At 41.3% G+C, this 12,500-nt stretch overlaps 1 protein-coding gene across 1 annotated transcript in view; it reads right to left on the bottom strand.

The window, feature by feature from the left end:
• The window catches only part of aff1 (AF4/FMR2 family, member 1), a 22,635-nt gene that overhangs the window by 4,616 nt on the left and 5,519 nt on the right, over nt 1–12,500 (bottom strand). Inside the window, exons 3-14 of the mRNA XM_067376544.1 lie at nt 5,877–6,329; nt 5,753–5,788; nt 5,599–5,682; nt 5,490–5,514; nt 5,374–5,413; nt 5,101–5,206; nt 4,130–4,597; nt 3,836–3,930; nt 3,110–3,257; nt 2,949–3,034; nt 2,803–2,866; nt 2,557–2,693 (exon numbers count right to left, since the gene is read on the bottom strand). Coding sequence (XP_067232645.1) covers nt 2,557–2,693; nt 2,803–2,866; nt 2,949–3,034; nt 3,110–3,257; nt 3,836–3,930; nt 4,130–4,597; nt 5,101–5,206; nt 5,374–5,413; nt 5,490–5,514; nt 5,599–5,682; nt 5,753–5,788; nt 5,877–6,329 — 1,742 coding nt within the window. The remainder of the gene's footprint in view (nt 1–2,556; nt 2,694–2,802; nt 2,867–2,948; nt 3,035–3,109; nt 3,258–3,835; nt 3,931–4,129; nt 4,598–5,100; nt 5,207–5,373; nt 5,414–5,489; nt 5,515–5,598; nt 5,683–5,752; nt 5,789–5,876; nt 6,330–12,500) is intronic.

The raw sequence follows: 12,500 nt of genomic DNA, 5'->3' as shown, positions 1-12,500 counted from the left end.
GAAATCTCACTATCTTCAATGTCTTGAGGAAGGCCCTGCTTACAGCTGGTGTTAAGATGTGTTTCGGTCTATCGGATCACAAGTAGACGAGGGAGACACTTTCCCGTTTACACCTAGTGTTTAAATCCGTCTCTTTTGTCCATTTTCAACCACTCCTGTCCTGATTTCTTCGCAGGGAGGGTGGGTAAATGTATGTTTTTTTTCACATATTTTGATCTAATGGACAAAATAAGCTCACGCAGTTTACATATGAACGTGACCAGAGACAACAGAAAAACATACGGAGAACATCAGCTTTTGCTTCCGTTCTGACAGCCGCAAGACCACTCCGAACACTGACAGAAATCAGGAATGGCGAGAGAACATTGTGCTTGGTACGTTTTTCATCTTCAAACCAAACTTGGGTCTTTAGCTGACGAAGTTTAAATCCCGCCTGGCTAGAGCACTTCCCATAATGTTTACGCGTTAGGTCAGTAGTGGGTCTTTTAGAAGCTGCCCAAACGCATTTGACCACATGTGAGTGTCACACTACAAATGCAATCTGGTTGAATGCATTATTTAACTACCTCTGGAGGCATTTTACACCCCCTTTGCACCTGTATTTAGTGTCGTCTACTTGAGAGCCGATCGACCGAAACGCATCCTAACACCAGCTGTAAACAGGGCCTTAGATTATAATCAGAATATAGTCACTTAAAGGTGCGGTAAGCATATTTTGAACAACAGTGTTGGACATTGATGATATTTGAAATCAACCCAAACAAACCCACCCCTCTCTTCATTGCTCCGCCTCCAAAACTCACACTCCGATCCAAACCACCCTGCTCCGAGTCGGTCTCGAACCCCGGCCCGATCGCTGCTGTCATGTGAGGCGAGTGCACAAACAATGACGCTGAACACCTCATTCTCTAGCGGGCGTCAGTGTGCAGCAGTTTAACAGCAAAACTGTTAAACACGCAATGCGAGTGGATGTCTGTTTATCACAGCTGACGTACAACAAAATGCTTCACGAAAAATAAAGCGCAGCTGATGAACAAACAACAAGGAAGCACAAAAAATGAACGTACAGTACACAAGAGTAAATACAAAGTGTTAGTTGTTATTAGCAAACAGCACAGCAGCTCCAGACAATCAAAACACAGTGTTACTCACATGAGAAGGAAACAAAGCAGCTTCGGTCTGTTTTCAGGCCTTCCACTTCGTTCTCTCCAGCGCTGGAAAGCTTTTCTAATATAAACGCGGTCCTAAAGCATCTGCCTAGTCATAAACCTTCATTCCAGTGATATTCTTTTGAGCTCTTTTATATTGTGTCCCATCAGCCTTCAGCAGTTTTTTTTTTTTAATATTTTCAAATCTCCCGCTTGCTCGTTCTCTCTCCTCGACCGTCACACGCTCCCTAATGCTTATGTATGCATTTGAAATACTACCGAAACCACCTTTAAATAGTCAGGCCTAGCGTTAATTTAGTTATTCAAATCTAAGACATAAAAAGGACGTGTCCCTCAGTTCCTCCTCAGCAAAATTAAATTCGACCATCAGTTTTTATGCTTTCGTGTCGAAAAAAGCGTCAACACACTGTAAATTAAAGATTTATTGTGCACTTTAGTTAGATTCACTCAATAAAATGTGAGTTTTCACAAGCTTGAGCTGCACTGACTGACAGCTGCTGTGATTATAAAGAGAGAGCGGCGCTCGCTTCTGTGTCACAAGAAAAGTTATTGTTTTTCATGAGATTTTGTGAGTATTTCATACTTCACTTTGACAAAATGTATTTTAAAACCTAGTGATTTTATAATGTTTAATATTTATACAAAAGCAAAAATGAGTGAAAAACTATTACAGGAAATGGCTAATATGAGCCAGTAACGCTCCTCTGCCGCCATCTGATGGTTATAATTAACGTTTTATTCTTAAATAAAAGTGTTTTCTATCAAATGTTGGATTTCCTGCATCTTGCAACATTCGGTTTTACAAATAGGGACAATCTCAAAAGGATAAACAAATAATGTTTTTGGTCATGACAGTAAAAATAACATTTTAAGCGGTGGAAAATTGTAGCGTGTGCACGTCTAATTACAGACTTTATTGCAATCAATAAAACTGGTTTATTTTACAAATTAGGGAAGTGTGATAACTGCATTGAAATATAAATACAACATTAAAAAGTGAAACATTACTGGTTTTGTGTCGATGTACAGAAGTATCAGCTAACAGTTCACCGGAAATGTCCAAGCTGGCTTAACGACAACCAGGAAGTAACCGTGCAAACGGTCAGTTGAGAAGAATTCATATGACGGCAACTCTGGACCAACATACACAACTTTCAGTTATTATCCTAATTCTGTAATCATAATGAGTTGTAACTGCTGCCTAACATGTTCATTATGTCTGCTTAAATGAATAGATGTTAACTCACCCATAACCTGCATAATCACATGATCGTCACTGTGACACACTCGTCTCTGACTGATAACTGAACACTTCATCAACTGTAACATTTCCTGTAGAGCTGCAATACTCTGATCAACTTCAAGTGAACTGAACTGAACTTCACACCTGATCAGATCCAGCGTCTCGGAGAACATGGTGTAGGCGGATTTGGGCGTCTGTGGCTCCGTCTCCATGGCGACGGCGCTCTCCACGAATGCCAGCGCAGCCTCCAGATAGCTGAGGGCTTTAGCTGTCTTATCCGGCTGAGAAACATCAAGAAACGTTGTCAGATCCAGGAGTGGAACTCACCATACACAGGGGTCAGGGGTTAGGGGTCGGGGGTCGGGGGGAAATCAAAGGCTTTATAAACACCGTAGCGTCTGCTTTGTGCTTCAGTTTTTTGGCTTCCTTCAGATGATCTTCCACGGAGCGTTGCCTGGGAATCAGAGGTCAGAGGTCAAAGAGTTTCACACTGGTTAATGTAGAAGTAATAGATAAGATGGACGTGAGCGGCACACCTGCGGTCGGGCGGCAGCAGCGCTCGTGCTTGGGCTGCAGGAGGACACGTTTTCTCCGGCAGGACGTTGCGGCTCTTGCAGGATTTCTGGTGAATAAAAACAGTTCTTTACGAGTCACGCCACAAGAGCTTAAAAACGAAGATGTAAACGATCTACAGCACCTTCCCATGAGCTTCTGCTGTCCTCGGCTGGCTGTCAGGAGCCGCTGCGGATGGACACTTGTGTCCCGATACGTCCTGAGGAAGACCTGAGCCGTGTTTCACACTCTTCCTCCTCTTCATCGTCGTGCTGTCGCTGTTCCTGCCGGCTCTGATGTGAGGAGAGAGTGATCAGGGACTTCAGGTACTTTCCACCGCACGCTGATGTCACATGTCTGAACGTCACTGCATCACATCACAATAATGACACTGATGTTCTGTAAAGAAAGATGCAGGATTTTTCCTGCATTGAAAATATTTCGGCGAGATTTATTTGATCATTTAAATTGACGATATCTGCCGTTCTGCTTTAAACGCTTCCTTGAGAGTTGAGCTCTGAAGCCAATCACAGACAAGCCTGTAGTTCCCTCAGTGTAACCACAGACGTCCCATCATCATCATCATCATCATCATCAAAACTATTGCTATTATGGTTATTATTTACAGGACACTTGACAGATCTGATCTGATTGGTCAAATACACTGAAGAAAACTTTCTTTTAAACTTTGTAGTAATTAATAGAAACACAATGTTTTCACACAACATCACTGATAAACTAATACATTTCTGTTGGAAAGAAAATTTTGTGTTAAATCAATTTTAATTAATCTGAGTGCAGCCTCACAAAACATCCCCAGAGAGGCAGAAGATCTCGGGCTCTGATTGGCTGTGGGTTGACGGGGACTCACTCTGATTGGTGGAGGCTGTGCTGAGACGAGAAAGACTGTTTTCTCTCTTTGGCCAGTTTCTGTTTCTTCTTTGGAGACTTCTCATCCCTCTCCGCCTGCAGACACACACACACACACACACACACACACACACACACACACACATAATAAAATCATGTGAGATATCAAGATATTTTGAAATGGTTGTTAGGACTAGTTATCAGTAATTAGTTCATTAGGGTTATTAGTGCAGGTTCGATTGGCTGATGATCCTGTCATCCCAATCAGGGTGAGAAGGGTCAAAGTTCAGCTCACGGCTCTCTTGTGTGCGGACGTCAGGCTGGTTCCGCGTCGGACTGCTTTGGGCTCCCGAGGGATTCTGGAGAGCAGGTTCAACTGAATCTTCACCAGCAGCGGCTGACGCGTCTGTTTCCTGTCTGTTGGTTTGTTGTCTGTTGTTCTCTTCTGCTCTGTGTCACGTGATGTTTTCTTGTGTTTCGATCTGTGCGTGGAAGTATTTTCATCACGCTGGGAAATTTCCACGCATGTGTTTCCTAACAGCAGATTCTCACACGTGTTTCCCACAGTCTGTCTGTGATCAGACGCTTTGCCGCTGTCAGTCAGGTTACTATAGCAACCCTGCTGACCTGCAGCCTCTGTCCGTCCAGCGGAATCATGGGAGTTGGGCTTGATGACATCACATGGGCTGCCAGGGCTCTGCTGGTGCTGGTTCTCCTTGCTTTCTAACCATCTTCCCAACTGCCAGTCACTCCCTTTCTGTGTCTAAACACACACACACACACACACACACACACACAGGTGTTAGGATGTTCATTTGTTGTTCAATGAATCTCATCATAAGAATATGACAATATGTACCTGTGTGTGTGTGTGTGTGTTTATATTACATCGTGGGGACCAAATGGCCCCACAATGCAATAAAAACCTGAGATCACCTACATTGGGGGTCCAGCCAGCAGTCCCCATGAGGGAAATGGATTAATAAACATAGTAAAAGATGTTTTTTTGAAAATGTAAAAATGCAGAATGTTTCCTGTGATGGGTTAGGTTAGGGTAGGGGGTTAGGAAGTACGGTTTGTACAGTATAAAAACCATTACACCTATGGAGAGACCCCACTAAGATAGGTGCGCCTGTTTGTGTGTGTGTGTGTGTGTGTGTGTGTGTGTGTGTGTGTGTGTGTGTGTGTGTGTGTGTGTGTGTGTGTGTGTGTGTGTGTGTGTGTGTGTGTGTGTGTATGTGTGAGAGAGAGAGTGTGTGTGTGTACCTGTGTGTGTGATGGTTCATGAGCTGCTGGTTGATCTGGGCTCTTGTTGTTCTCACTGTCAGTGTTTGAACTGCTGTCAGAGTCACTGGAGCTGCTGGAACCTCCTCTACACACACACACACACACACACACACACACACACACACACACACACACACACTTGAGTCAAGTAAACATTCTGCTGAACATCTCCTTCTGTATAATGTAAGAAAGACACACAGGTGAGTGAATGATGACAGAACTAGAGATACAGAGATCTGATCTGATACTCACTGCGGCTCCAGCTGAACACCGTCTGATGATTCATGAGCTTCTAATGAAGAACAACAACTAATTAAAAGCACATAAACAGACCACCACAACACACACACACACACACACACACTTACTGAGAGCCTTGAATCCATGCGACTCCTGTCAAAGCAGCAGTGAATGAGTTGGGATGAAGGACTTAAAAAACGCTGGAGTTTCAATAAGAACCAATTATTCTGCTCTAACCTCGTTAGTGGAGACGAACTTCGGCGGCTCGGCTGTGCTTGGCGTACAAATGGCCGTCAACAGTGGAGGCCATGAGGTCATTTCCTGTGTGCCAGAGAGACATTGAGATCCTGCAGCTGTCCTACCAAACAAGACTGTCCCAAACTGAACTGACCTGCAGAATGTCCTCCACTCGCCCGCCAGACACCACCTGCAGACGGACAGAGTCACACGAGGGTAATAAACCGTTCGGCAAACATACACTTGGTTACCATGACGATCTGCAGCTAAACACTCACGTCAACAGACTGCAGCGGGGGAAGGTTTGGTTTGCTGCTCTCCTTTAGGTCCTGTAAGAGCTCCGGTGAGGCCTTCAGTTGCGGAGAATTGCTGGTCACATGATCCTGACCGTCCATCGGCCTCACGTACGCTGTGGGCTTCTTGACGTTTGCCGGTTTACAGTGCAGATTCAGCGGGAGCGTGAGCGTCAGCGGCGGGACGTCCGGCCTGCAGCGCTCTGGAGACGCGCCGCCGTCCGAGTCGCTGGACTGCAGAGGGGACAGCGGCTCCGCGGGGGGACGCAGGGCCGGCAGACTGTCCCAGCGCTCACCTGGAGGAGGGACGGGGCCGGACGCGCTCGCAGCGAGAGACGCCTCCGATCCCTCCACAACAGAGCAAAGGTCGTCAGATCCATCCTCGTAATTACCCAGCATCCTCTGGATGAGACTCGACAGCTCATCGCCTTTGATTCTCTGGAAAGACAAAAACACTTGCGCGGTTAGAAACGGTGTCATGAGAGATTGAGTCCCCCCAGGAATCAGGTCAAGGACAAAGAGAAGGAAATCATCAGATGATGAAAGGAAGAATCTCTCCACACTGTTCGTCGACAGACGCTGAAATGACGCGACCGTCTGAACCCAAACGAGCCTCGTTAGCACAACATGAGCTCCAGAGTCCGAAGATCACTCAAAGCTTATCACTGCACACCAGAAAAACAAAAATAAACAAAATAAAACTACATATCTGAATTTACTACAGAAGGGTTTCAGCATCTGCTCGGCGCCACCTACAGGGCCTCCATTACCATAACTTCCCCCTAGCAAAACACCAGGCTCTTTTTCCATTGGATAGAGATGAATTCACAGTGCCGATAAACAATATCATATCGAATCGCAATAAAATATATGTCGATAACGATGATAAGCTCCAGGCATTTTTATTTGATATGGATTAAAATAAGAGCCAATCATACAGCAGAAAAATGCGACAACAGCCAATCAGCGTGCAGCTTTAAACGTTCACGTCAAAGAACAGGGTCAATTTCCTACAGCACTTGGCAAAGAAAACTCAACACAAAGACGACAAAAATGAGTGGAAGCAGCGACGAAAGTGAAACTAACCTCGAGTTATTATCCAAAAATGATGAAATTGTCGACAAAAAAGGTAGTAGAATTTAGTTATATGGAAGTGGTTTGGTTATTTGAAAAGCGACCAGGCGCAGATTAGAACGATCTGTAAAATATGTGCTTCCCACTCATAGACTTTACTTGGGCGGCCGCCCAGGTATATTTGGAGACACATTTATGCTTTTATTATTTTTATCCTCTCATACTTTTGTATCCGCCCAAGATAATGAAACCATCCGCGATCGATTAACTAGTGGAAAATCTCCCCTCACACTACGCGTTTCGCACCTGCTCGTTATGTGTGCGTCAGATCTGTTTACTCCCGCTGACATTCCCACATGCGCTGCAGAGATGCGGTGGATATTTCACAAAGGGCGCTGCATGTTGCAGTGTCACAAGGCGGCGCTGTTGTGTGTTCTTCAGGCTTGCGCAAAACTTCAGACTGCTTCAAAGTGATTCTCAATCAATGAAAAGCGCAGATTTATGCCAAGCAATTGCTAATGAACTGGAGTTGATGAATTATTCCAATGTCTACTTTATGGCCTTTATATAAAATGCTTTAGATGGTTGTAAGAATCTAAAAATCAGCCTGCAATTGTGCAAAATAAGAGTCCCGGTGTATCTCGGGCTTGTTTATAATTAAAAGCCACACGCTAAGTTAGTAAGTTGTCTTAGTTTTTTAAAGCCAAATGTGTAATCTGGTTTTGTTAAAGGTGTCCTCGAATCAAAAATTGAATTTTCCTTAGCATAGTTGAATAACAAGAGTTCAGTACATGGAAAAGACATGCATCTCGTTTGTTTAAAATACATCCGGAGAACAGGCGAATCTCAACATAACACCGACTGTTACGTAACAGTCGGGGACTCCGCCCCCCATATTTGCATATGCTCATGATCCAGGCCAGGCGGAACCGCCCAGCGGAATCATCGGAAGTTCTGCAGGCAGAGTGAAGAAACAAGCCAAGCTAGGATAACAGCGAAAATGGCAGATCATGGAAATAAATGTTATGTTCCAGGCTGTGCAGGGGATGTGAAAACTTTTCATAGTCTTCCTCCAGAAAAAAAAACTGTCAAAAGGCATGGCTGATGTTTATCTATAACCGGATACCGGAACAATTTAACTCAAAGTTGTTAGTTTGCTCTGCCCATTTCACCGCGGACAGCTTTTCTAACCTGGGACAATATCAAGCAGGCTTCGCTCAGCGTTTGACACTGTAGAAAGGGGCAATTCCAACTATATTCCCGCAAACAGTAAGTAGTGCTTTTATCCACATCTTGGCTGTAGAAACAATTTCTGATTAAATGTAAAGTTTCTTAGTGAGCTAACAACATTAACGACCATGTACCCAGTGTTGTCTAGATCCAATGCAAGATGCTAGTACAGTAACAAATAGCAAAGTTTACGTAACTACTATTAACGGTGAGGTTAAAATGTATTACTGTCTTTGTTATATAAATCTATAACATAACCGTAGATACATATGCAAATTCTCTTTAGTCGGATATAATTATAATTTGACCTATATTTAACCAACAACACATTACACTGAAGCTAACTATGTTAGTTTATTTGCTTACAGATAGCTACAGATACTCGATCCTTCTAGCTAACTTTCTGAGTGGGGGTTCAATCTTCAACTGGCTGGCGGCAGCAGCCACTGACAGGTCACATGACCTGGTGGCAGCTGCCAGTCTGATTCTGGCAGGTCTGTCAGCGGTGGCTGGCAGAGTGTAACGCGTTCCTTATTTCTATCGTTGCATGAAAATACATAATTGTATTATTATTAATATCATCTTATGACTCTATTCTTTTGTATGGTGGACGTTTTAGATGGGTTTATCTCAATTAAAGCAGTAAAATGACCGTGATCTCAACTGGTGGAAAATGACGCTCAGCCCAGCCAGCCACTGCTGAGACGCGAGTATAACGCGTTCTCTAATCAGTCTCCCTAATTTGTATGCATACTGCTAATAGTTGTGACGATTTTATGTTTTGTAATAACACGAGTTATGCAATAATATATAGCATAAAAATGGCAATTAAAACGTGAATTATTCTAATAATACGACCCTTTCTCAACATTAATCCTAAATCTGGATACAATAATTTTAGCGGCTGTGGGGAAGTTTAGGTCTCATTTCTTGATTTCATTTTAAAAAGGTGTGTTTGATGTAAACATTTAGATACATTGACTTTGTTCATTTCTTTTAAGGTCACGGGCAGCATAAGCAACATGACCACCTGTAAATCTGCTCATATTCTGAGAAAACATGTTTCACAAATATGTTTCACATATTTACAATATTTGGAGGGGATTTGCATGTTTAAAAAGTTGTTGTTGAGTGTTAGCTTGTAAGTAAGTGTAAGATAAAAATTTTGTGGAATGCAGCAACTTTGATTTACCTAATTATTCATGCCTCTTTTTGTAATGTTAAAAATAATAAAATACATGTTTACATTTTTTAATGTTAATGTAAACAACAGGCGTTTGGGTAACATTTATTTGTCCATTTCTCATTAATTATATATAATATATATATATATATATATGGGAGGATGTACAGTTTGTACAGTATAAATAAAAATCACGAGTCCCAGTGCATGTGTGTATGAAATATGATACTCAAAAGTATGTGCATGTTTTTTGTTGTTGAGCATCATATTTATACATCAGGCTTTTATAGCTCAATTTTTTGAAAATCAATCATAATATAATGTTCCCCGAAAGCATGCTGTGTTATATTTGACACTTATATTAACACGAAAAAAGTAGTTTATTAGTAATAGTAATTTTTAGCATTAAAAATTGTGTATAAATATGAATAATCAAGTTGCTTCAGTACAGTACATTTTTGCCTTACACATACTTCATATGTAGGCTATGTACTGTCAATCAGAGGACAGAAAGCATTAAGTAGATTGTGCATATATTTGAGGTAAACCCATCTGAAAAGCCAACCATACAACAGAATATAGTCATAAGATTAGCTGTATTAATAATAATAAAATTATGTATTTCCATGCAGCGAGAGTGATTAGAGAGCGCGTTATACTCGCGTCTCAGCAGTGGCTGGCTGGGCTGAGCGTCATTTTCCACCAGTTGAGATCACGGTCATTTTCTGCTTTAATTTAGATAAACCCATCTAAAACGTCCACCATACAAAACAATATAGTCATAATATGATATTAATAATAATAAAATTATGTATTTTCATGCAGCGAGAGTGATTAGAGAACGCGTTATACTCGCGTCTCAGCAGTGGCTGGCTGGGCTGAGCGTCATTTTCCACCAGTTGAGATCACGGTCATTTTACTGCTTTAATTGAGATAAACCCATCTAAAACGTGAATTATACAAAAGAATAGAGTCATAATGTTATATTATTAATAATACAATTATGTATTTACATGCAGCGACAGAGATATAGGGAACGTGTTATACTCTGCCAGCCACCAGAACCTCTGACAGACCTCCCATAACCAGACTGGCAGCTGCCACCAGGTCACGTGACCTGTCAGTGGCTGCTACCGCCAGCCAGCTGAAGATTGAACCCCTACTGAACTTTCTACACCGTTCAAGCTGAAACGATAGTAATTTGACAAGACATTTAGTCACTTTTTTCAAATATTTTTATTTTTGAGAACTTGTATGACAATTTTGCACGCTTGTATTTCAGACTCAGAGTACATCACCACGTACAAAGGATGTAGGCTATAATACATAATGGCACTGTTATTTACAGAAACCTTCCATACTACTAAAGTAGCAGAAATCCCACACATAGGTTTAAAAAATTACTATCCAGTGTGGTTTTAAAATACCTGTGGTATTTCCCTGCAATATATTTTCTCTCTCGAGGGCATACGTGCACAATTTCCACACGTACACCTGTGGAAAAAGATATTTATAGACGATGTAAGTTTTTGTTACTAATAGCTAAATCGTAATCACACAACAGCAGCTGAGTAGTAAACATGACACTGCTTTTTTGGAATTTCTTCTATGCTTTACTTTGGTTGGCTAAATAAATCAAATTTAAAATCATATCGGTAATGTCAATATATTAGAAACAAATTTTCGCGCTACACAGTTCGTTGTTTAGAGTTGTTATTGCAAAGTGAAGAAGCTATCATTGTAAAACCATACAGCGACACATTATTACAATTATTTTTTTTTACAATGCTAAAAACAAAGTTGCAAATACTGACGTTATGAGTTATAGTGTAAAGTTAACGCTATATGCCAGTTCCATTGACGTAACAGTTACGTTTTGCAGGTTCATACTGAAAATAAAGACTAACTTACCACTCAGAAACGTCCATGGCCAATCGCAACAAAATTGGTTGTTCCTCTACATATGCATCTTCGTCAGAAACAGGCTCAAACATATAAGGTTGAATACCAAAACTCTCCATCATTCACGCCGTACAGTACAGATTTGTTCGCTATCAGTGTGAGCCGAACACTGAAACAGCCAATCAGAGCGGAGCACCATATTACTATTCATGAGCCTTCCAAATAAGGCAAAAACAGACTTTTTCATTCTAGGGGCTATTTGTGGGGTTATAAATGGAGCTGTAAATAATGACAATTTTCGACCATAAAAAAGCCACATACCCGCTATGTAGATATCAGGGAACAATTTAAAATGTTTTTTCAAATCACTCAAGGGCACCTTCAATAAACTATAGCTATTCAAATGTAAATGTAATAGAAAAATACAGTATAGTAATCAAATATTCATATTCATACATTCTTAAACAAAACCAATTGTTTAGTCGAAAACTCAAGAAGGTCCATATTCTAGAGCTCTAACTTGTACTCGGCCTTAAAATAACAATTCTTGTAATTGTTACCTATAGCATTGTTACAATATGGATACAATTACAGGTAATAGCATTTTTTCTTTCTTTCTTTTCATAGCATTTGTTAGAGAGCTAGAACATGCCACAGCTGTAATAATAATCTTTAGTGAAAAATCTATTTATCTATAAATCTAAACATATTATCTATTATCAGTTCTACAACTAGTCAAATTTGACATACAAACATACATTCTAGTAAATGTGGTCTTCATGAGTTTAAAAAGCTTGGAGGATGTTTTCCCCTCTTTTCATCAGTCATTTTAGTGGCTGTTTTAGATCATGTTCAACTTTCTCCGTAGCGTTTTATATCCTCAATAGAATCCAAATGGGTCGCACATTTTATCATCAGCATCGCATGAACGGCTCGTGCAAATATCAACACTTTTGGAGCGCGCTGGTGAACGCGCCTACAGTGATTTTGCGCGCCACTCATGCAAAATTAAACAACTGGGCTTCAGTCACAGTCATATTGCGCAGACAATTGATCCATTCATTTCGTAAAGCTTATAAAAGCTCTGAATGGCCCTGAGTTTATATATCGAAATATCATTATCGATCAACATGGGAAAAAATTATCGAGATTACATTTTTGCCATATCACCCAGCCCTACTCTGACCTGTAATGAAACCAACTATTGTCACCGTATCACA

This window comes from Chanodichthys erythropterus, chromosome 22, assembly GCF_024489055.1.
Source record: "Chanodichthys erythropterus isolate Z2021 chromosome 22, ASM2448905v1, whole genome shotgun sequence".
Lineage (NCBI taxonomy): Eukaryota > Metazoa > Chordata > Actinopteri > Cypriniformes > Xenocyprididae > Chanodichthys > Chanodichthys erythropterus.
This window is presented reverse-complemented; position numbering and strand designations above follow the sequence as displayed.